The sequence below is a fragment of the Pogoniulus pusillus genome, chromosome 26, assembly GCF_015220805.1.
Source record: "Pogoniulus pusillus isolate bPogPus1 chromosome 26, bPogPus1.pri, whole genome shotgun sequence".
Lineage (NCBI taxonomy): Eukaryota > Metazoa > Chordata > Aves > Piciformes > Lybiidae > Pogoniulus > Pogoniulus pusillus.
This window is the reverse complement of record NC_087289.1, coordinates 5,885,404-5,910,188: the sequence shown is the minus strand read 5'-3', so window position 1 is coordinate 5,910,188 and position 24,785 is coordinate 5,885,404. Positions and strand designations below refer to the sequence as shown.

At 46.1% G+C, this 24,785-nt stretch overlaps 1 protein-coding gene across 1 annotated transcript; it reads left to right on the top strand.

Annotated features, from left to right (window-relative positions):
• The first annotated feature begins 2,989 nt into the window (after positions 1-2,989).
• Positions 2,990-14,795, top strand: LOC135186765 (cytochrome P450 2J4-like). Its single transcript, XM_064164763.1, has 9 exons — positions 2,990-3,160; positions 4,530-4,692; positions 5,710-5,859; positions 6,889-7,049; positions 8,442-8,618; positions 9,029-9,170; positions 12,258-12,445; positions 13,112-13,253; positions 14,109-14,795. Exons 1-9 carry the CDS (start codon positions 2,990-2,992, stop codon positions 14,285-14,287), a joined length of 1,473 nt encoding a protein of 490 aa, XP_064020833.1. The 3' UTR covers positions 14,288-14,795.
• The last annotated feature ends 9,990 nt before the right edge of the window (positions 14,796-24,785 follow it).

Here is a 24,785-nt window from a genome sequence, read left to right as displayed (position 1 = left end):
AAATGGAGCCTCAACAACCTCATGAATATATTTTTCATCAAATAAAGTAAACCAAATCCAATGTCTCAGATCTAAACGAGCCCACAGTCAACTTCCTTTTCTAGTATGAAAGAACCATACTCCAGGCTAGGTCTGGCTGCACAACTCATCATCTACTGATCTCAAAAAAGAGTAAGGTTTGAAGCTATTGAGTGTCAACAAATGCTTGTGGGTTTCTTCCCTATATGTGCAACACTGGTTCCCTCCAGAAGCTCTGCTTTCTCTTCTTCCCTACATTTATCTCACCTCTCCAAACTGTTCCATTATGACTGTGGGTTTCTTTCCTATATGTGCAACACTGGTTCCTTCCAGAAGCCTCTCCTCATAGGGCTGTGCTCCAGCCCTCTCACCAGCTTTTGTCACCCTTCCCTGGACACATTCCAGTACCTCAACATCTCTCTTGAATTGAGGAGCCCAGAACTGGACATAGCACTCAAGGTATGGCCTGACCAGTGCTGAGTACAGGGGAAGAATAAGCTTCCTTGTCCTACTGGCCACACCGTTCCTGATGCAGGCCAGGATGCCACTGGCTCTCCTGGCCACTTGTGCACACTGCTTGCTCATGTTCAGCCTACTGTCTACCAGCACTCCCAGATTCCTTTCTTCCTGACTGCTCTCCAGCCACTCCATCCCCAGCCTGTAGCATGTTGTGGTCAAAATGCAGAACCCTGCACTTGGCCTTGTTAAATCTCATCCCAAACACAAGGCTATAACTGTTGTAGTTCCATAGTGCTCAGAATCCTTTTCATGTGGTTTTCACTGTGTAATTGCAGGCCTGTAAGTTCCCCTGATGATGCTTTGTACTTCCTGCATGCGTTGGGGCTTGGCAAAGAGCCTCGGCTGCAAGCTGCATTTGCTCTTCAGTTAGCAGGTATGGCACACACATGCCATGACTAGCTCTTGCTGGGGCTTGTAGTTCTGGTTGTAGCTCAAGATCCCCAGTAGGCTTTTCCCATGTGCTTGTTTTGGTTTTTAATGTGTGTGTTTGGTACAAGATGTACTTTCTATATGCATATGGTTTGTTTTTTTCTGGCAAGCTCTCTGGCTATTACTCAACTTTTCCTTTAGGGTATCCACACTTGGATGTCAAGATTGAAAGGGAGAATTCAGAGTCAGGCAAAGCCCTTGGAGAAGTTAGCTACTGCAGATAGGTTAGGAAAAGAAAAGAAGTTATGCATATTAAGCCAGCTATGTCTTCAATTAAACTTGAAAGCCTAAGCAATGTTGCTTTTTCGTGTTAACCATCTGACAGTTGTATATGCATCCTGAGATAAATGTGGGCTTTTACATTTTACCAGCCTTGCCATTGCTGGGTACCCTGGATTTAATACCCACTTACACTGGCACGCCTGAGCTGTATGTATGGCTATTGCCTTTGCAAAAGCATTCATGAAAGGTTTGTGGGAGCATGTGCCATCCACATCTCTTTTCCCCCCACAAAAAAAAAAATTAGATAGGAATTTGCATGTGGATAGATTAAAGGTCACAAACATACAGAAACGTCCAGATTAGCAAAGCCTCTCAGGACCACCAAGTCCAACCTATAACCCTACTCTACAAGATTCATCTTAAACCATACCCCCAAGCACCACATCCAAACGACCCCTAAACACATCCATCTCTATCTGCACTCAACCACCTCTATCTACACTGTGTAGAAAGTGTTGACACCACTCCTACAAACACTTTAGTCTTGTAATGGGTTAAGAAACTTCTCCCCCCTCCCCAGTTAAAATTTACCAGACCAGCTCAGACAGCCTGGAAGTAAGATAAACCTATATTTACAGCAAAGCTAAGTTTACAAGCATATATACAAATACATTTACATGGCATTTACAGTTATATGCAACTTAGAAATAATACAGAAATCCAAATTCCCCTCCTGGACAAAGAAAAGAAGCCCAGAGAGGGCTCAAAGCCACTCTCTCTTTCTCCCAGACAGAAAACCAATCGGCAAAGCTTACTTAGAATCATAGAATCAACCAGGTTGGAAGAGACCTCCAAGATCATCCACTCCAACCTAGCACCCAGCCCTAGCCAGTCAACCAGACCATGGCACCAAATGCCTCAGCCAGGCTTTGCTTCAACACTTCCAGGGACAGCGACTCCACCACCTCCCTGGGCAGCCCATTCCAATGCCAATCACTCTCTCTGCCAACAACTTCCTCCTAACATCCAGCCTAGACCTCCCCCAGCACAACTTGAGACTGTGTCCCCTTGTTCTGTTGCTGGTTGCCTGGCAGAAGAGACCGACCCCACCTGGCCTCCCTTCAGGTAGTTGTAGACAGCAATGAGGTTTGCACTGAGAGTCCTCCTCTCCAGACTAAACAATCCCAGGTCCCTCAGCCTCTCCTCACGGGGCTGTATTCCAGGCCACTCACCAACTTCATTGCCCTTCTCTGGACACCTTCCAGTATCTCAATATCTCTCTTGAATTGAGGAGCCCAGAATTGGTCACAGTATTTGCTGTCTGTTAGCCAAGGTTAATGGAAGATGTTAGAGTGGGGCATAGGAGAAGTGAAAGGAACAAGGGCTCTGAAGCAAAAGAGAGCAAATTGTTCATCATTTGGCTTTTAACCCCTTTTAGCAAACCAATGAATGATGTAGCCTTTACCATTATTTTCTTTTGGCTACCAATGATCTAATTTCTCTCATTAGAATATTCCAATTAGCCTCAAACCAGCACAGTTCCACAGTTGATAACTATATTATAAGTAAGAAGAGAGAGAGTGACATGCATCTGTTAAATATGTTTGAGCATGAATGTAATGAGCAGAGGGGGGAAAAAAAAAGGGAGTGGCTGATAATAAAGAGGGAGGGTTAGGGGCGGGGAATAGTTACTAGCTGAAATTTAAACACTTAGGGAAACAACTGGCTGAGCAACCAGCCTTAATACCTTCCACAGCTTTTTTTATGCAATAAACACAAGCTGGTAAGGGCAAGCATTAAAATGCTGGCAATAGGTGAGGTTCTCATAGCCTTAGCTGTATTCCTCTTCGTTTTGAAGTTTGTGAAGTTGCAGCGAGCGCGGAGACGGCTTCCTCCTGGACCAATCCCTCTCCCAGTATTTGGGACCTTGATACAGCTGAACTTTCAGTTTAATCGTGATCTCCTCATGAAGGTATTTATTTTCAGATACTCCTAATTGCTTAGAAGTCTCTGTAATGTCCCATTTCTCCTGTTCTTTGCTGTTTTAAAACATCCTCTCCCCAAAGGACGTTGGTAACGTGGTGCGATCGTTAACTAGCTGCTGCAATAGTGCACTAAGTTTGGCTTGGAACTGCTGCCTTGGTTGGCAAAGGAAGAGAAAGTTATTGCAGCATAGTTTGCCAAGCTAAGAAAACTTGTATTGGAAGCTCTCAATGTGTAAAAATCATTCTGATGCTTTAACTTACCACCTCTAAATGATAAATTGGAGAGATTCATATGAAGCTTGGTATCCTTCCGCTACCCCTTAGCATTAACCTTGACAAATCCGTGTGAAACTTGATATAATTCAGGGTTAAATACCTTTAGGGAGCTAAGACATCAGATTTGCACTCAGGGAAAAGAAATACCATGTAAAAGCAAATCATTTTTGCAGCACAGGTTTTTAGCTTTCTGAGCTCTCTCGCTCTCTCGTTGGAGTAGTAAATGAACACTTAAGATGCACTATGAGTGTATCTATTTGTACTGGCAGCATCTAAGAACACCCCATGAACCTTCTCTTAGGTGGTTTTGAGCTGTACATCTGCACACAAAGCTACCCCTGCCTCATTCTTTTGGTTCTTGCCTTGCTTTCAGAATTCTCAGTGGACAACTCCAGTGGCTTCTGTCATTGGTATGGACAAGGCACACTGATTATTCCGACTAAAAGGCAAATTCAGTTGGGAAGTAAGGGCACTGCAAGACAGAATGGCCTTAGTTGGATTCTAGTATCTACCCAAAAGGGTAGAAGGAAATAAGAAAGTAACTGGTCCAGTCTCTACAAGCTACTTACTCCTCTGACACTTTCCTCTGTGACCTGCATTAGATTAAAGCCTTGCTCTGACAAAGGGGTTGGCCTAGGTGACCTCTGGAGGTTCCTTCCAAGCCCTAATATCCTGTGATCCTGTGATTTCTGTGTTCCTTCTGCAACACTTTGCCAGCATAATTGGTAGAAACCTTGTTGAAAGAAATGAATTTATAGAAAACATCTAAAAGGATGTTTATAGAAAACATTCTTTGTCACATGAATCCTTCTGAACTGAGCCTTCTTGTTATAAAAGACACCTAACATTTCCTGGCATAGATAAGTGACTCTGAGAAGCTGGAATGTTCAGATGTTCCCACCAGTGGATGCTGGAAAAGGCATTTGTGCTTCTCACTGATAATTGCAGTCTTGTGGGAAAGATGGAGAACACCATTTCACCTTAGGGCTGGTTCCTGCAATCTGTGTGAGGACAGGTTCAACCTTGTTTGCAGCATGTGGGATTTCATCCGTGCTTTCCTGGCTTCTCTCCCATCTGCAGCTGGCGAAAGTTCATGGCAACATATTCACCTTGTGGTTTGGATGGGCCCCAGTCATCATACTGAATGGATATCAAGCAGTTAAGGATGGTATGACCATGCACCCTGAAGATGTTTCTGGGAGGTTAGTGTCTCCTTTCTTCAGAGCAATGGCCAAAGGAAAAGGTGAGGATTTCCTGCTACAAATATTGCACAGAATTATCAGCTTGACAAACTGTAGCTCTTTGGTAGCCTGCAATCATTTCCAAAGATGCTGCAGGAGCAGGGTTTGTCTAGGAGCAATGGCAGCCAGCTGAGCTGCCAAGTGCAGAGGGCTTTGGATAGTAGCAGGAGGAAAAGACCAGCAAAGCAAAAATGATTCATAATACCTTGTGTGAACTATTAAGAGGAGATTCAGAGATGACAAAATGAGGCAGTGGTAGGTTGTGGCACAGAGAAGCAGAACAAGCAGGAAAGAGCATATTTCCTTGTGCTGGACTACTTGTCTCCAACCATTACATTTTCAGTTGAAAAGTGAGCTCGCTGGTGGGATCTTCTTCCCCCACCCTTCTTTGTGTGACTGTTTCCTTAGTGACACAGGTTCACCTAGAGGATCAATGCACTTCTATTTCATCCTTGCTGTAGACTGTTATGTCCCAAACCATACTGGAAATTCCCAAGCTCCTAATTTCCACAGACACATTATGAAGCAATTTGTATTTTATCTGTGGCCTCAGCTTTTTCTGAGCTAACTCCCCAAACATTTCTCATTTGAATTTGTTTCAGTCATTGGTGACTCTCATACCACACTAAAGAGCCTCCTGGTGTCTGACGTTTATTTCTCTTGAAGAGCTTTGTCACAAAGCCCAAGTACAGAACTTCTCTGCCCTGTGGACAGGAACTTTCCTTCCTGACTGTGGACAGTCAGGTGAGGTCCAAGCATAGAAGAGAGTGGGAGGCAAGCACTTTAGAAAGTGTCTAGAGAAGCAGCTGCCACACTTTCTGAGATAACTGGTGGCCTTGGATGGAGTTTAATCCTGCAAGTCCTTTTGTTAGCAAGCTGAGTTTGTCCATGTTAGCCCTGCCCACATGCTTACAGTCCAGCGGCTGTTCCTTTGTGTCTTTGCATTCATAGGCAATGTGATAGTCCTTGTCTGCAGTAAGTACTAGCAGGATAAAGAGCTCTTCTTTGAATGCCTGCAGGGATTATGTTGGCAACGGGGCACACCTGGAAGCAGCAGAGGAGGTTTGCACTGAGGACTCTACGCAACCTTGGTCTGGGGAAAAGAGGTCTAGAGCATCGAGTTCAAGAAGAGGCCCACTACCTGGTAGACTTCTTTACAAGTATGGAAGGTATCTCTGCAATAAATACCGATTCATTTTTTTCTCATTAGCCTCATGTCTTTAGTGCATGAGTTCTCTGAAAGCAGAGGCAACTTTGCTCCACTAGAGAGTGAACACTGGCCACAGAGGGTGTCCTACTGGCCGCACTGTCAGGAACAGTGTAGCCAGCAGGACAAGGGAGGTTATTCTTTCCCTTACTCAGCACTGGTCAGGCCACACCTTCGCCACAAGAGGGCGACAAAGCTGGTGTGGGGCCTGGAGCACAAACCCTATGAGGAGAGGCTGAGGGAGCTGGGGATGTGCAGCCTGGAGAAGAGGAGGCTTAGGGGGGACCTCATTGCTGTCTACAACTACCTGAAGGGAGGTTGTAGACAGGTGGGGTTGGTCTCTTCTGCCAGGCAAGCAGCAACAGAATAAGGGGACACAGTCTCAAGTTGTGCTGGGGGAGGTCTAGGCTGGATGTTAGGAGGAAGTTGTTGTCAGAGAGAGTGATTGGCATTGGAATGGGCTGCCCAGGGAGGTGGTGGATTCACCATCCTTGCAGGTGTTGAAGAAAAGCCTGGGTGAGGCACTTAGTGCCATGGTCTGGTTGACTGGCTAGGGCTGGGTGCTAGGTTGGGCTGGATGATCTTGGAGGTCTCTTCCAACCTGCTTGATTCCATGATTCTATGATCTAGAAAAAGTTGCATCTGATATGGTTGTTGAGTGGGTAACTTCACCCCTATGAATACCTGTAAATTTGGTTTATCATATTAAAAGGTCACAGGATGTCAGGGGTTGGAAGGGACCCAAAGAGACCATCGAGTCCAACACCAAATGTTACCAGATATTTCAGACATCTGGCATTTCTTCAGGGACTGTGAGATTGCACCACACTTGTAAAGGATCACTTTGGTGCTAGACTTTTGTAAGAAGATTGCTGCTTCTCTGTGAAATGCAATGCTCTCTTGGAAGTTCTTCGGGTAATCTCCAGTACTGCCTCATGCCACTAAAGCAGAGAGGAGACACGAACAGTGACATTCCTTCCTATGCTTGCAGGGAAACCGCTGGATCCGTCGTTCCCTCTCATTCATTCCGTCTCGAATGTCATTTGTGCCGTTGTCTTCGGACATCGCTTCTCTAGAGACGACGAAACCTTCCGCGAGGTGATTAGAGCCACGGAGCGTCTATTCAAATTTGGAGGCAGCTTCATCCATCACGTAAGTGAAGCATCTGTGCTCTTCTGAATCAGGCAGGCTGCGAGAAGCGCAGTCTGGCTGCAGCCAACCTCTGCTTTGGGCTGCAGCCACAGCTGCAGCCGCACGTCCTAGCGAGGGCAGTTGGCAGCAGCTTCGCCTCTTCCTTCCTGCTACTCTCCACTGGAGGGCAGGATCTCACCTTTTAAACGCCAGAATTCACTTCATTGCAATCGAACACGTGAAAATTGAAGGCTGCAATACAGCTGATTCCAATTATGACCGTTCTGCGGTTGAACCAAAGGTCTGTGGAACTCCGGATCTCACTACCAGCACAGCTAGACATTAATAGTGTGCTCTTTCATGGCTTGAAACCAAGACAGAGTTCAAAGAGTGGTGATCAATGGTGCTAGGTCCAGCTGGAGAGCTGTAATGAGTGCAGTCCCCTGGGGATCAGTGCTAGATCAGTCCTGTTCAAAATCTTCATCAATGACATTGAGGGCACAGAGTGTCTGCTCAGCAAGTTTGCTGATGACATCAAACTGGGAGACATGGCTGATCCAGCTGAAGGCTGTGCAGCCATCCAGAGAGACCTGGACAGACTGAGAGCTGGGCACAGAGGAACCAAATGAGGTTCAACAAGGACAAGTGCAGAGTCCTGCACCTGGGGAGGAATAACAAACTGCACCAGAACAGGCTGGGAGGTGATCTGCTGGAGAGCAGCCCTGTGGAGAGGGACCTGGGGGTGCTAGTGGCTAACAAGTTAACCATGGCATAGCAATGTGCCCTTGTGGCCAAGAAGGCCAATGGGATCCCGAGGTGTACTAAGAAGAGTGTGTCCAGATCAAAGGAGATTCTCTTCCCCCTCTACTCTGCCCCGATGAGACCTCATCTCGAATACTGTGTTCAGTTTTGGGCTCCCCAGTTTCAGAGGCACAGGGAGCTGCTGGAGAGAGTCCAGTGGAGGACTACAAGGATGATTAGGGGACAGGAGGACATGGCTTATGAGGAGAGGCTGAGGGACCTGGGGCTTTCATGTTTGGAGAAGAGAAGACTGAGAGGGGATTTAATCAATGTTTAAAAACACCTGAGGGCTGGTCAAGAGCAGGGAGACAGGCTCTGCTCACTTGCTGCCTGGGATAGGACAAGGAGCAATGGGTGTAAGCTGCAGCAAAAGAGGTTCCACCTCAACACAGGGGGAACTTCTTTACTGTGAGGGTCACAGAGCACTGGAACAGGCTCCCCAGGGAGGTCATGGAGTCTCCTTCTCTGGAGACTTTCAAGTCTTGTCTGGATGCGTTCCTCTGTGATCTGTACTTGATCGAGTGGTCCTACTCTGGCAGGGGGGGTGGAATTGATGATCTCCTTGGGTCCATGATAGAGACTTGTGATATCTCTTGTGTGTTACTCCTGCAGCTGTATGAAATTTTCCCCTGGCTGATGTGCCATCTCCCTGGTCCTCATAAGAAGGTGTTGGCTTGCTATGATGTCCTGAGCTCATTTACAAGGAGAGAGATCAGGATGCATGCAGAGCGTGGGATGCCAGATGAACTGCAGGATTTTGTTGACTTTTACCTGGATCACATTGAAAAAGTAAGTATTTGTTCTGCCTGATCACACATTGCTGATAAATAAGGTAGAAGAGACCTTTAACTGGTCTCTTAAAACTGGAACAAAGCTGCCCAGAGATGTTGTGGTGTTGTCTTCTCTGGAGATATTCAAAACCTGCCTGGATGCCTTCCTGTGTGACCTACCCCAGGAGATCCTGCTCTGGCAGAGGGTTGGAGCAGATGATCTTTCAAGATCCCTTCCAACCCCTAATGTTCTGTGATTCTGTGAGCAAACCATCCAATTTAAGCCCTTCTATCACTGTGTCTTAGCTTTCATAGCCATCCCAATATATGTACAGTAACTGGGGACTTGCTAGATCCTTTCTAGTTATTGATATGCCAGAGTACCTTGCAAGCTTTCACATATAAGCCTCAATAGCTTATCATTTGCAGTCCAAAGATGAACCCAGGTCTACATACAATGAAGACAATATGGTTTGTTCTATCAATGACCTTTTCTTGGGTGGATCAGAGACAACAAGCACCACTTTGAACTGGGGCCTGCTCTACATGGTGACAAATCCAGACATCCAAGGTGAGTGGATAAGCATGGCACAAATATCTCTTATGCAACATAGCATCCAAGGTGTAATATTTCCATAGATCAGAGATTATTCCTAGGCACTGATATATGGCTTGTGGCACACGGAACCTTTTGTGCTGGTAGGCCTGCACTGGGCAGTGTTGGTAGACCCAGAGTGTCTGCACAGAGGCTCAAACAATAGTCACAAGCATAAGGCAGATCCCAGAGGGAGGTAACAGTCTAGGAAGTATGCACAGGGTTACGTGTGGTTGTGGATAGCTGAAACGAAGAGGTTGAGTTCCTTGAGGAAATAAAGATTACAGCAGGGTGGTCAACAGGGTAAGAGGACTGCTGTGGCTCTTTGGGAAGCCAGAGGGTTTGCTTGCATAATCCTTGAAGGAGCAGTGGCCACTTCTGCAGCCACTGGTGAGGTGCTGATGATACTTCAGGATACTGATCTGGGTTCTGACTTAGTGATAAACATGAATGGTGGCTGGAAATAATTAACAAGAAACTGATGTGTGATGGCAGGGATGTCACTCTGGAGAGTGACATTGATTCTGCTTCATATTGGCTGTATTTCAGTGACAGAGGTCCATTTATGACCCCAAGGTATCAGGGTGATTAAGCTAATTCTGTGTTGTATTCGACTTTCTTGCAATAGAAATTCTCCTATTGAGATACTGGAAAGTGTCCACAAGAGGGCGACAAAGCTGGTGAGAGGCCTGGAGCACAAACCCTATGAGGAGAGGCTGAGGGAGCTGGGGGTGTGCAGCCTGCAGAAGGGGAGGCTCAGGGCAGACCTCATTGCTGTCTACAACTACCTGAAAGGAGGCTGTACCCAGGTGGGGGGTGGTCTCTTCTCCCAGGCAACCAGGACCAGAACAAGGGGACACAGTCTCAAGTTAAGCCAGGGGAGGTATAGGCTGGATGTTAGGAGGAAGTTCTTCACAGAGAGAGTGATTGGCATTGGAATGGGCTGCCCAGGGAGGTGGTGGAGTCACCAGCCCTGGAGGTGTTCAAAAAAGGCTGGATGAGGCACTTAGTGCCATGGTCTGGTTGACTGGCTAGGACTGGGTGCTAGGTTGGAGTGGATGATCTTGGAGGTCTCTTCCAACCTGGTTGATTCTATGATTCTATGAAATGGTTCTACTTGGAAAGGGCATTCAATGGCTCACCTGTTATGCCCATGTGTATTTAAGAAGTTAATTTTTAAGTCTAGCTTTTAATACCTGTCATCACTTTCACAGAGTACTGAATGAAAACCAAAGAAAGAATGATGTCTTATGGTGGATAACAGAAATCTCATTGTTAGATAGCAGAACATGTGCAAGTAACCACAGAAGAACAGGATTTTAAATGGGGGGAAGAGATGAAGATAAGAAAAAGTTGCTCAACCTATGGCTGTCGGACAAGAAGAACTACTTAATCCCATGCATGTTTATTATCACACAATGTAATTGAGGTTATGAAAGGACTGATTCATGCAAAGAATTTTATTCTGTGTATATGTAATACCTGGCACTACTTGGGAAAGCAGGGTGTGTGCAGAACGAGCCTTCCTGGCCTTCTTGAGTCATACACTGCATCTAAGCTCTCATCATGAACTGATATCAGTGTATCTGTCCTCATTCACTTGGTGGCTTCTTTTTGAACCCATTTCTGCTTTTGCCTTTGTATATTCCATGCAGAAAAGTTGGGCCTTTTGCCTCACCACTCAACCAGGCTCTCCTTGTTCCCTGAGCCACTGAAACAGTGATGCATGTTTGTACTCTTGCAGTGACTGATCACTTCAAACTATGCTGCATCCTGAGGTAGCTGGGCTTGATTTTGTGAGCTAGGTCTTCATAGAAAGAAATGTGCTTCCCTAAAATACTTCTGAATATAAATTTGAATTCTGTAAGGTGCTTAAATCTCTGTTGTTAAGGTCTGCCTAGCATAGTTTTGTGAAGGGCTGCTGGCTGCTGAGAGCTGATGTGAACGAGCACAAACCGATCAATGCAGGATGGGCTTGCTGCGTCTCAGTGTTGTTCAAAAGGGTCTGGAAAAGGGCAGGATCATTTTTTCAAACCCAAGGCACTTTCATTATGTGTGTGCTGCCTCTCTTGAAGATTGAAAAAAACAGGTTTTATACTTTGGTTAGTGCTGCAAACACTCCTGTGCAGTCAATAATTTCAGTCATGCCATTCTTGGCCTAAGGACAAGCACCAAGAAGCAAATTCTGGACATTGTTCTATTTGGCATTGCTTCACTTAGCTGATATCCTACATAAGACTCATTTCCCTTCCCTATAGGAATTAGGCTTTTTAAGGCTGAGATTCACCTGTCTTAAACGCTAGAGAGCTGTGAGTCTGGTGTTTCTAACTGGCTGTAGGTGCCTGAAGCAGCTAGCCAAAAGAAAGCATCAAGTTAAATCTGTTATCTCTTGTATTTATCGTAGAATCATAGAATCAAGCAGGTTGGAAGAGACCTCCAAGATCATCCAGCCCAACCTAGCACCCAGCCCTAGCCAGTCAACCAGACCATGGCACTGAGTGCCTCAGCCAGGCTTTGCTTCAACACCTGCAGGGACAGTGACTCCACCACCTCCCTGGGCAGCCCATTCCAATGCCAATCACTCTCTCTGCCAACAACTTCCTCCTAACATCCAGCCTAGACCTTCCCCAGCACAACTTGAGACTGTGTCCCCTTGTTCTATTGCTGGTTGCCTGGGAGAAGAGACCAAACCCCACCTGGCTACAATCTCCCTTCACATAGTTGTAGACAGCAATGAGGTCTGCCCTGAGCCTCCTCTTCTCCAGGCTGCACATCCCCAGCTCCCTCAGCCTCTCCTCATAGGGCAACTTCTGGAGAGTCTTAGAGTGTTGAGCAACAAATACCTTTTCTTATTCTACATTCCAACAGCTTCAGAGCCAGCTGTAAGGCTCTCATGTATTTAACATATTGCAATGCTGCTGTTTCTTTACAGAAGTTACTTACATTTGGACAATAATTTTGTTGCTGTCCTCGTAGCTGTGTATGAGAAATGGCTTTGAAAATGGAATAAGTGAAAATACTTGATGTATTTTTCCACCTGCAATGGTAAATGCTTCTCCACAGAGAAAGTGCAGAAGGAGCTGGATGCTGTTTTGGGACCTTCCCAGTTAATTTGCTATGAGGATCGGAGAGAACTGCCCTACACAAATGCTGTGGTTCATGAGATCCAGCGCTTCAGCAACATCATCTCAGTCGGCATGCCCAGGGTGTGTGTGAGGAACACGACTCTGCTTGGCTTTCCCCTCAAAAAGGTACAGTTTCTTAATTGCTACAGACCTTTTCTGCACTCAGTAGAGCAGAATGTGGATTAATATCCGTTTGTGTCAGGGCGCTGTTCCCAACAGCAGCAGGGTTGGATGCCTCTGGGAGGTAGCTTGAACAGGAACAAGGACAAGAAACCAGAGTGATGTGGCTTTTGGGAGTAACGAAAGGTGATCCTGGGTGGAAGAGGGGATTTTCAGAAGGGTTTCTACAAACAAATGAAAGCAAAACCTTAGAGACTGATACTGAAGGGTACCGTGGCTGATTTGTGTTGATAAGGCACTGGAAAGGTTTCTGACTGAAGTTTTGCCTGTGGAAAGCCTGTACAAGCTACAGGGTAAAACGTGAAGGTTTGCAACAAGCTTTTGTCCAAGAGGCCAAAGCACAGAAACTTCTCAGGTCAGAAGAGAAAATGGGTTTGGAGCAAATGAAATTGTCAGTTTCTATTGACACCACCACTTTCACTGTCAGGCTTGGACATGCATTCTGAAACAAAAAGACTTCATGCTCCTCACAATTCCTGCTGGGGAAATGCACCTGCAAGCACATGGCAGTAAGCTCTCAAAGTTAAACTAACGCTGGTCTGACCTAGCTGGCTTGGACTGCCTGAGGGACACCTGTCAGCCAGGATTGAGTGAGGGTTTTTCTCCTTACAGGGCACCATAGTTGTTCCGAATATTGCTTCATCTTTGTATGACCCAGAGCAGTGGGAAACACCTCGACAGTTCAACCCTGGCCACTTCTTGGACAAGGATGGGAACTTTGTGAGCCAACAAGCCTTTCTGCCATTCTCAATAGGTAATTGGACTGACAGCACAGACATTAATCTTTGGGTTTGGGGATGTAGAACTAAGATGTCTATTGAAAAGCTATTGGTTGTTTATCTCAAACCTCTTTGTGGAAAACAGTGATGAGAATTAACATGATTATCTTCAGTAATGTGTCCCAGTCCAACTATAAACATTTGTTCTACTGAGCAAATAATAACAGGGAAAATCAGAGATGCCCATGGAGGGGGGTTGGAACTAGATGATCCCTGTGGTCCCTCCCAACCCTGACTGATTCTATGTCCTGACAGCATCTAACTTACTCTATTTTGGGGAAGGAAATCCTCTGCTAGTGATCATGGTTATCGATCTGGGGCACACATTTCAGCACCAGATATGCATTTGGGAAGTGCTTGCAAGCAGCTGCGTTGATGCTTTATGCTTACAAAACTGGAGCACAACATCTCCTGGGAAGAACAAATTATTCATCATTTACAGGGTGGAATGAATTCCTTTAAAGTTGTCAGTCAAATGAAGATGAGGTTTTTAAGGTAATTGAAGTGAAACTCCAAGCAGGAGGGCTACATATATCTATAGCTGCAGCCAGGATTCATTAAAGGAAGAATTACATTAAGTTTTATGCCACTGATTGCATTAAGCCCTAAAGAAATTCTGGACTCAGCAAAAATACTTTTGCACTGTGTGAGGATGAATGTCTTTGCCTTTGAGGTCAGGGTCATTTCCTTCCATATAACACATTTCTGTGTTAGATAGAATTGTCCTGCTCTGGCAGGGGGGCTGGACTTGATGATCTCCTTGGGTCCCTTCCAACCCCTAACGTCCTGTGAGCTGTGATCCTGACTGTCCTTCCCCTCTTCCTCCGCAGGGCACCGGGTGTGTTTGGGGGAGCACCTGGCCAGGACCGAGCTCTTTGTCTTCTTTGCCAACCTGCTGCGGGCTTTCACCTTCCGGCTCCCTGCGGGGGCGACACAGATCAGCACAGAGCCCATGCCAGGGGGTACACTGCAGCCCCACCCATACAGGATTTGTGCTGTTCCACGCTAGGGTGGACATGTGCAGCATCTCACAGCCCAGCTGATAAGCAATCTTACTTGCTTCTGTGAAGGTGTATCTTGAGAGCATGTGTGCTGGTTTGAGGCTAACTGGAATATTTTACTGAGAGAAATTAAATCCTTATCTGTGAGAAGGAAGGAAGGAAGAAAGGAAGGAAGGAAGGAAGGAAGGAAGGAAGGAAGGAAGGAAGGAAGGAAGGAAGGAAGGAAGGAAGGAAGGAAGGAAGGAAGGAAGGAAGGAAGGAAGGGAGGAAGGGAGGAAGGGAGGAAGGGAGGAAGGGAGGAAGGGAGGAAGGAAGGGAGGAAGGGAGGAAGGAAGGAAGGAAGGAAGGAAGGAAGGAAGGAAGGAAGGAAGGAAGGAAGGAAGGAAGGAAGGAAGGAAGGAAGGAAGGAAGGAAGGAAGGAAGGAAGGAAGGAAGGAAGGAAGGAAGGAAGGAAGGAAGAAAGGCAACAGTAACCTATGTCCCTCATTTTTTCTGCTGAGAAATGCAACTAGTCAAAACATAGGTAAGACACTCACTTCTCACACTCTTCAAGAGAGATGTTGAGATACTGGAATGTGTCCAGAGAAGGGCAATGAAGTTGGTGAGAGGCTGGAGCACAGCCCTCTGAGGAGAGGCTGAGGGAGCTGGGAGTGTGCAGCCTGCAGAAGAGAAGGCTCAGGGCAGACCTCATTGCTGTCTACAACTACCTGCAGGGAGGCTGTAGCCAGGTGGGGGTTGGTCGCTTCTGCCAGGCAAGCAGCAACAGAACGAGGGGACACAGTCTCAAGTTGATCCAGGGGAGGTCTAGGCTGGATGTTAGGAGGGAGCTGTTGGCAGAGAGAGTGATTGGCATTGGAATGGGCTGCCCAGGGAGGTGGTGGAGTCACTGTCCCTGAAGGTGTTCAAGAATAGACTGGATGAGGCACTTAGTGCCATGGTCTGGCTGATTGGACAGGGCTGAGTGACAGATTGATCTGGATGATCTTGGAGGTCTCTTCCAACCTGGTTGACTCTGTGATTCTCAGCTTGCAGTTCTGTTCCTTCTCTCTGGTGTGTCTTTGTGGTTACCTATGCCCTAACTCTTTAATCTGACCTAACCCTTTTCCCTCTAACCTCCTTCTTGTCGTTTTTTTTTTTTTTTTGAGATCTCACCTGATATCTCTCCAGATTTACCACATGAGATATACATGAGTTGATCTGGTTATTTCTGAAGGGAGGGAGGCGGGAGGAGGTTTGGGTCAGGAGCCCTCCTGGCAATCTGATTGTTCTCAGAGGGGTATTGTGTTTCCATATTACCTTTAACTTGTGTAGAACTGTAAATATTGTGTATGTACCTGCTTTTAAATTGTGCTAAGATGTAAATATAGCTTCATTCCTTAACTTCCAGCTGGCTGAGTCTAGTCTGGGTGGTTTCATTGCGTGTGTGGGGTGGGTAACTCCCAAACCATCACACCATGGAATGGTTTTTTTTTGTTGTCTTGAATATGAATTTCTTTTGTTTACAGCAGGTAGTTTTGTTCAGGTTCTGTTACCTACTCTTTAAGGTGATCCTTTATTTGGTTAAAGTTCTTTTGATCTGTAACACTCCATCATTCTCAGCCATAAAGGCATCGTGCTGTCTGGCCTGACAGATTTAAGCATTGGAACAGGCTGCCCAGGGAGGTGGTGGAGTCTCCATCCCTGGAGATGTTCAAAAAAGCCTGGATGAGGCACTTAGTGCCATGGTCTGGTTGACTGGCTAGGGCTGGGTGCGAGGTTGGAGTGGATGATCTTGGAGGTCTCTTCCAACCTGGTTGATTCTATGATTCTGTGAGCTAACTCCTGTCAAGATCAGCACTGGATGGCTGCTACAGCATGTGCAAGGAACTCCTCCAAGGGGTTGTTCAGCTGAGTACCCTGATGATAAACTGAAAAATACACATGGAAAACACCAGAGAGACCTTTTAATCACCTCAGAAGTTCAGCAGTATACCAGAAGGTAGGAAGTCTTCTCATGTACACAAACTGCTGCTCAAGTTCAAGGGAAGAGTCTATAATAGTAGAAAAGGGGAAAAAAAATTCCTGAGGAGATTCTAAATTTATTTATGTTGTCTGGAAAAGATTTGTAAAGTGTAAGTGAATTTGTCCTTCATTAACATTCCTATTTTTGTGAGGGAGAACAGAGCAGCTAAAAGGATGATCATCTGTTAAATCAGTTGTCACTGCATGCTGGCCACTGTGTGATTAGGATGAATTTAGGCAGTTTACCATGAATCACAAATTTAGACCTGTCTCATTTTTTCTAATCCAATAGCTGATGGAACACAGCATCAAAATAGTAAGCACTTGATATTTAGCTGCTATTAAATTTAATCAGGGAATCATAGAACACCAGGCTGGAAGAGACCTCAAGGATCATCTGCTCCAACCTTCCTTGGGAAAAACAGGGTCTTGGCAGTGGCAGAATAGCACTAGTGAAATATGGGAGATCACATCCTGACATTTTGTTTGGCAGCAAACTGTGTGCCCTACTAAAAACTGATGCCAAAGTCTCTTTGGATTTGCATGTGAGGGCAGACAGATAAGGCAGGGCGGAGAAGGCGGTGATGTGGGGAGGTTGGACCTGCCGCTGCTGCTTCAAACGTAAGCTGGAAGCATGGGTAGCACTGCAAGGGTTAGCATCACTGCTATGTGATGCTGCCACTCCTGGCTGCCACATGCTTCCCAGATACCCTGCCGAAGGAGCAGCTGGTAAAGAGGCCTGATGGTACTGTGTCCAGTTCTGGGCCCCTCAAGTCAAGAAAGATGTTGAGGTGCTGGAACATGTCCAGAGAAGGGCAACAAAGCTGGTGAGGGGCCTGGAACACAAATCCTATGAGGAGAGGCTGAGGGAGCTGGGGTTGTTTAGCCTGGAGAAGAGGAGGCTCAGGGGTGATCTTATTACTGTCTACAACTACATGAAGGGACATTGTAGCCAGGTAGGGGGTGGCCTCTTCTCCCAGGCAACCAGCAATGGAACAAGGTGACAGAGTCTCAAGTTGTGCCAGGGTAGGTCTAGGCTGAATATTAGGAGGAAGCTCTTCACAGAGAGAGTGATTGGCATTGGAATGGGCTGCCCAGGGAGGTGGTGGAGGCACCGTCCCTGGAGGTCTTCAAGAAAAGACTGGATAAGGCACTTAGTGCCATGGTCTAGTTGACTGGCTAGGGCTGGGTGCTAGGTTGGACTGGATGATCTTGGAGGTCTCTTCCAACCTGGTTGAGTCTATGATTCTATGATTCTGTGATGGGAAGCTTGTCTGGGAAGGTCCATAAGCAGCTGGAGCAGGACGAGTTGCCTGAACCAGTGGGCATGACACAGCCCAAACCAAGGGGTGCAAATACCTCTTGTCTGGAGGCTCGAGGGGAGGGATGCAGAGCACCTCCCAGGAACCAGACTTGGTAGCTGGGGGGGGTTGTTCGTGTGTCACGTCCGTGACAGGAGCTGCTCACCGCTGAGTTGCAGTCCTTTGCACACAGGTGCCCAGGAGAGGAGAGAGCAGAGCATGAGGCCTGGCAGCAGGATGCCAGTGAGAGGCTCAGAGCAGGGAGAGGGGAGAGGTCTGCTTTCCAGAGCCTCTGCATTTCTCTTCTTACAATCCAAGTCCGCCAGAACACCGTGTCCCTCAGCAGCACATCTACATGGCTTTTAAATAGTGCCAGGGACAGTGACACCACCACTGCCTTGGGCAGCCTGTCCCAAGGATTGACAATCCTTTTGGGGAAGAAATGTTTTCTAATGTCCAACCTAAACCTTCCCTGATGGAACTTGAGGCCATTTCCTTTTGTCCTAGCACTTTTCACTTGAGAGACCAACACCCACCTTGCTACAACTTCCTTTCAGGTAGTTATGGAGAGCAACAAGGTCTCCCCTGAGCCTCCTTTTCTCCAGACTAGACAACTCCACTTGCCTCAGCCACTCTTCATAAGACTTGTGCTCTAGACCTTTGTGGTAGCTTTGTTGCCTTTTGGACATGCTCCAGACCTCAATGTCTTTCTTGTAGTGAAAGACCCAAAAGTGAACCTAGTATTTGAGGTGTGGCCTCACCAGTGCTAAGTAAAAGGGGACAAAGTATTTTTGCCTGACCTATTTTAAAAGTGGTTCACTTCAGCCTGTCTTCTAACAAAGCCTGAGCTGTCTGAGCTTGAAAGACCTTTTAAAGCCTGGCTGATATTGCCATAGAAGGCCAGCGAAGCTGAGAGCAGCTCTGAGGGGAGCCAGGTGCTGCTCACATGTTCCTAACATCCAGCCTGGATCTCCCCCAGTGCAGCTTGAGACTTTGTCCCCTTGTTCTGTTGCTGGTTGCCTGGTAGAAGAGACCAACCCCACCTGGCTACAACCTCCCCTCAGGTAGCTGTAGGCATCAATTAGGTCACCCCTGAGCCTCCTCTGTGATGTTTTCAGACTGGCTGGGCTGATTCCCAGGGCACTGAGGGATCAGTGCCAGCTTCAGAGCTATTAGCAATTATCTGTGAGAACCTGTGGAAGATAGGAAAAGGTCAAGCTTTTGCTTGTCTTCAAAAGGTAAGAGAGGTTGCAGTGTTATAAATCAGTCAGCCTGATTGCACTGCTCAGAATGTCCTGCAAAAATAATCAAATTGTAAGCACTGGGAGGAAAAGAGAAATCAGAGCTCACCAAATAATGTCAAAGCTACTTAGTTTCCTTTGATGGCATAGCTAGAGGTCTGTTTGCAGGAGAAAAGCCACTGAGGTAATTTACTGCTTTTTAATGTAGCTTTGACACAACCTCAGAAACTCTAGGGAGATGTGGGGTCTCTGGAGGTTTGCAAGGCTTCATGGAAACCTCAGGAAACACAAATGAGTAGTACCACACCAGAGTGGAAAGATGGGATTCTGTCCTGCATCTAGTACTGCCCAGCACTTAATCGAGGGCCCTGATCATGCATTTGTATGAACACTAAGCCTGGGTAATGTCTACTTCCTTGATGAAATCAGTTCCCAAAGTGATACCTGCAGCAAGGTAAGAAACAGGTATTCCCAGACATAAGAACAGGACCATTTAACCTGGATTTATTACCTTTGTGAAAGCTTGAAGGCTGTCATAACATGGCTACCTCTTCTTATCAGCTTTGGTGTCAGGTAGCTGGGGAGGTGAGGATGATCCTGTTACAGCATCTCTTGTTCTTCCCTCCTTCCTTTCTTTGTGGAGTGACAGTTTTGTCTGGGGAGCTTCTTTCCCCCTTCCCCCTTTTCATTATGGTTCCCACAGGGCAGAAAAGTGCATTTTGTTTTTTGCAGTGCCTCAAAACACCTCTACAAGCCACAGTATTCAAACTCAGGTTTGATGTCTTCAGCTGAAACATTCTCCTTAGATTTTCTTGACTGAAAGATTTAGTGGGAAGGATAAAGTTTTCATTAAGAGATTTCTGAGAAGGGGTTGTTGGAAACTGTATTTATCCATTGAAATCATTGGCCTAAAAAACTCCCCAGTGAGCTAGATTAATTTGAAACAGTAGTCCAGCTGACTTTTGCTTATCCTTTTTTTCCTTTGTGACAAGCTTGTCTTGGTATCTGTGAGGAAATTTCAGCCTGTGGTGTTTTAGCCAACACTCCAGGAACTATTTATTTGCTGTCCTGTGGTGTGAGATTCTAATGTTAGAAGAATGACACTAATAAAACTGCAGCCTTTCCCCTGAATAGCTCATGAGATGCAGCAGACAAAGCAGGGAACAAACTAATAATACAAGCAATACTCTGGGGTCAGCTGGTGGTGTGATGATATTCTGCAAGGAATACGTTTTCAGGGGCATTACAGAGAAAGTTAAACAATTGCATCTATTCTGTCTGATATTCTTTCTGAAATAACTTGCTTGAATGCTGCAAAAATGCTGATTCCAGTAGTGCAGCCATGTGAGCATAGGCTCTGCCTTGTAAATTCACCTCAGGTGGACAGCTGTAAGGCATAGATGACGCTGGTATGTCATATATTTGTGTCTGTAGCTTTCCCTTGACATGGTTACTGCCTTGGTGACAATAGCTCATGGAAAACTTCACGTGGTTGTTAACTGAACATCTCCATAGCTCTGAACGTACCTACTGATTTTATCTTCTCAGTAAACCCAATGTCTTCATCGTGTTTAACAAGGTCACTAATGCTCTGTGCACATGAAATAAGTAGGAAAACCATCATTGAGCAGGAGAAGAGCAAGACTCCTTAGCCAGTGATCTGTTGCCTCCTTACATAGTCTGGCTTTGTGTGCAGAGAGTCAAAATTACTCTGAGGTTAATAAAGGCAGTGAAGTCTGTTGTTCTCCTGCTGTGAGTTAAGGAGTCGAGGTGCCACTCAGGCTGGACAAGCCAGCACTTGCAGGGAGCTGGCAGAAGCTATCCATGTTGTGGTAGAGAAGCCTGCAGTCCTGGGAGCTGCCCACTGAAGGACCTAACACTGAGTTTGCCTTTCCTTCTGGGAGGGTAGCAGTAGGTATCTTTGCCTCCACTCAGCATCTCCCTACAGAGAAATGATACAGTTCAGGAAGAGCCAGGGGTCAGCCCAGTCCAGTTTGGTTGAGGTTGTCCAACAGGATCAAAAAGGGACAAGGAGCACTGGAAGGCAATAAGGCAGGGAGATGCCCTTGCTCTGCTTCTGACTAGTTCTAGGCAAAGAAACACATCAGAGCCACCACTGCACTGAGGGTATCAGCAGCTCCAGTGCTCATGGACTGGAGCCAGCATCACACGGAGAGGCAGACCACTGCTGCACTTGGAAGGAGGTTACAAGTTTTAACTCTGCTGCTGAATTATGAGACCTGCAGGCAGATGTGTAAAGGATTGCAGCAGTGATGCTCTCTGACATGGTTGCGGCATTGGCCTGAGTCACGGCAGAAAAGGACACATCTTTGTAGGAGTTCATTCTTTAGCTGTCCGGTCCTAAGGCACGTTCTCGATGTGACACTGTAGTTAAGGGAAGCTTCTCCCTGCGCAGCCCTCAGCCTGCTCAGGAAGGGCATCGAGAACTGCTAGAGAGAGCGCTGGTTAATTCGGCACAGGTCGAGTGACAATTCTGCAGCTCCACATTACCCAGTTGATATTATTTCAGCAGTGCACCCTTCGAGGAGCCAGGCAGAGGGCAGCAAAGGTCCCTTTGAAAGGTCTGCGCTTGCATGGCTGTCACTATCTCAACAAGATCTGCCTTTAGACCAGCCGGTTTCACCAGTGTTCGCTGGAGTTCATAGTATGCTCATTTGCCTTCATTATAGGGCTGGCTGAAGATGAGATTCAAACGCTACAATACAATGCCCTTAATAGAGTTCTTGGACAATTCAGTAAAATACAGGATCTGTGCACTTTCTTGATTGCTAAGTACACGGACATTATTCACCATCACTCTGCTCTTTTGCTCTCTGATCAGAAGAGGAGATCCATCATTTTCTCTGTACTTCCAGTCTTTGCCACAGAAGGGAATGCAGTGCACAGGGGAAGCTCCCAGATGAATTGCTGTGTCTCTCACATTAACCCTCATTTTCTTTAGGTGAGATGGTGGCATTAGATCAGGCCAAGATGTTGGAAAAACAAAACAATTATACCATTTGAAATGTGAGGATTGCATCCACGAGGCTGAAAGCAGAACGTTTGTTCCATTTACCCTGTCTTCTGCCTTTCCTCGTTGTTAAGTACAGCCAAGAGAAGAAAGAAAATTCAGTTTCAATTAACAGAAACCCCAACCACCATCAAACATCCCCTCCCCTGCATAAGAAAATGGACCAGAAAACATTGAAGAGATTAATTCTGCCTCTTGTTCTTCAGTTTCAGCTCACTGTTGGGTTTTATTCAGCTTTGCAGATGAGCTTCTGCAGGATGGATATCAGCTAGGACTGAAAATTACCTGCCTTTTGTCTTCATCATGTGTTTGACAGGATAGTTAATGCAGAGCTGACCAAAACGATTCTCCTTGAGCAATGCTGTCACTTGATCAGAGAAAAGCCTATGCTCCAAGAATATGAACAGTAGAAAGCATCTCAACAGCTCAACCCAAAGTGCTTAATGAACAAAGACAGAGGATCTATCTTTCCATCCTTCCATTTCTGAGAGGTGTGTGTGGCTTACACTAAATGCAGACCTTGGGAAGAAGATTTCCATGTTGAGGGCAGGTCACAAGGAGTGCAACCCGTTGTTATTGTTCAACATCTTCTCTTGCCTGTCTATGCCATCCTCCATCACTCCCCACTGACACCTGTTTGGTTGCAGGTTGTGTTATGAATGCCTGCTTTGTCTGCGTGGTGGAGTTTGCAGGCTTTGGGAAATTCTCTGTTCAAGACCATTCGTGGTCTTTACTTAGTCTCTTCACAGACCTGTGAAGCAAAATTTCCTTGCTGTTTGGTCACACATTGTGTTATTCACAGGACCCCCCAGGGGCCGGGTGGACATTGCTAAGGACAAATGTTGTCCTCAATTTCTCTACACTCTTATCACCCAGAGAATCAAACACTGCATGACTCAAGCACCCACAGCTTTTGCCGTGGCTTCTGCACTGTATTGTCTGAGTACTGCACAAAGATAATGACTGAATCTTCACATCTGCAGGCTCCACCACCCTGAGACAACCAGGAACAGAACAAGGGGACACAGTCTCAAGTTGTGACAGGTGAAGTATAGGCTGGATGTTAGGAGGGAGCTGTTGGCAGAGAGAGTGATTGGCATTGGAATGGGCTGCCCAGGGAGGTGGTGGAGTCACCATCCCTGGAGGTCTTCAAGAAAAGACTGGCTGAAGCACTTAGTGCCATGGTCTGGTTGACTGGATAGAGGGTGCTAGGTTGGAGTGGATGATCTTGGAGGTCTCTTCCAACCTGGTTGATTCTATGATTCTATGACTTTGCTTGCCAGGGAAACATTCTTTATAGCTCAAATGACAACACTGCCAAATAGCCTTGTATGCTGCACTGGATAAGCTTAGAGCTTGAGGATTCTTTCACCAGCTTTAATATAAAATAGTGAAATAAATATGGCATAAACCATATAACATTAAAGTAAATATACAATACATAATACATGAAGATATAGAATGCAGCATTGTATAATAAATATTAAGATAAAATACAACATTTATATTCAAATCACAACAGCAGTGGCTGCAAGTTGGGAGTCCAGTATGCGTCTGCAGACCTGAGCTTTGAAGCCTGAAGACAGACATCAATGAAGGGAGTGGGTAATTGGCCATCAGCACATCTGAAGAGTAGGGGCTGTGACCTGCCCAGCAGTGCAAAGGCATTCAGGGTGAGAAGCAAGCTCTGGAATGTGGGTTTCTGTTGGCTTGCAGAGTTTCTTGCTATTCTCTGTATATTCATGCCACCATCAGGATTCAGCATCAGCGAGAGATGAAGCCTGAGACAAGAGGCAAAGCTTTGTCTAATGAGAGTTTGCTCAGAGAGCAGGGGCTGCCAGGCACAGTGCTGTGTGTAACGTGCCACATCACTGAAGATTTTAAGCACACTAAGGTCTGAAGTCAGCTTTACCAAGGGGAAACTAATCTTTGCTCTTGGATATTGTTATCCACCTTTCACTGAACTTGAAAAAGAAATTCAAACTGATGTAGAATCATTCAGTTAGTTTTAAATTAAGATGTTACCTGAATTACTGAACTACCTGAAGAGAGGGCTGGATGTTAGGAGGAAGTTCTTCACAGAGAGAGTGATTGGCATTAGAATGGGCTGCCCAGGGAGGTGGTGGAGTTGCTGTCCCTGGAGGTGTTCAAGGAAAGACTGGATGAGGCACTTGGTGCCATGGTCTAGTTTACTGGCCAGGGCTGGGTGCTAGGTTGGACTGGATGATCCTGGAGGTCTCTTCCAACCTTCTTGATTCTATGATTCTATGATTCTATGTGGTTACATGCCAATGTCTGCAACTAATACTGCTTGGATGAAGACAATTATACTGGGACCTAGAGTAAGGGGAGGGGTGTTAAGACTTTGTTACAGCGTGTGATGGTTTGGGTGTTCCCCACCCCTCCCCCACTTGTGAAAATCACCCAGACTAGACTCAGCCAAATCTGGAAATTGAATGAAGCTTTATACTTACAGCTTAACACAACAGACAAGCAGATATTTACACTATCTACAGCTGTATACAGAAAATTACAAGTTAAAAAGTAATACAGAAACACAACAGCGCTCCCAGAAACCTCAGTCCCCAGGAGGAGCTCTCAACCACCCTTCCACCTTCTCCCCACCCCTCTACCTTACCCCAGACTTTGTCTTATGTTCAAGGTGAGTTTTGGAGGGTCGGCCAGGGGGTTAGGAAGCAGATGGATTAGTCACATAGATAGCAGGTTAGGTTAGAAGTGCAGTCCCAAAGACAGAGAGCAAACAACTGCCTCATCTGTGTTTATGTTCTTCTTATACATCTCAGCAAGCCTATGAGTGAAGCAGACACCACCACTGTTTCTTTTTCCCAGCCTATAATCTAATTCTTCTCACCAAACTATCCCAGCTAGGCTCAAATTAGGACAGAGTGCTCAACTGACAAGCATTTGTTTC

What these genes read in the sequence shown, in the direction of transcription:
- LOC135186765 (XM_064164763.1), top strand. Translation starts at nt 2,990, where the DNA reads ATGCTGGCAATAGGTGAGGTTCTCATAGCCTTAGCTGTATTCCTCTTC. An exon ending in ATCGTGATCTCCTCATGAAG is followed by an intron (nt 3,161 to 4,529) that starts GTATTTATTTTC and finishes TCCCATCTGCAG; the next exon opens with CTGGCGAAAGTTCATGGCAA. An exon ending in GACAAATCCAGACATCCAAG is followed by an intron (nt 9,171 to 12,257) that starts GTGAGTGGATAA and finishes GCTTCTCCACAG; the next exon opens with AGAAAGTGCAGAAGGAGCTG.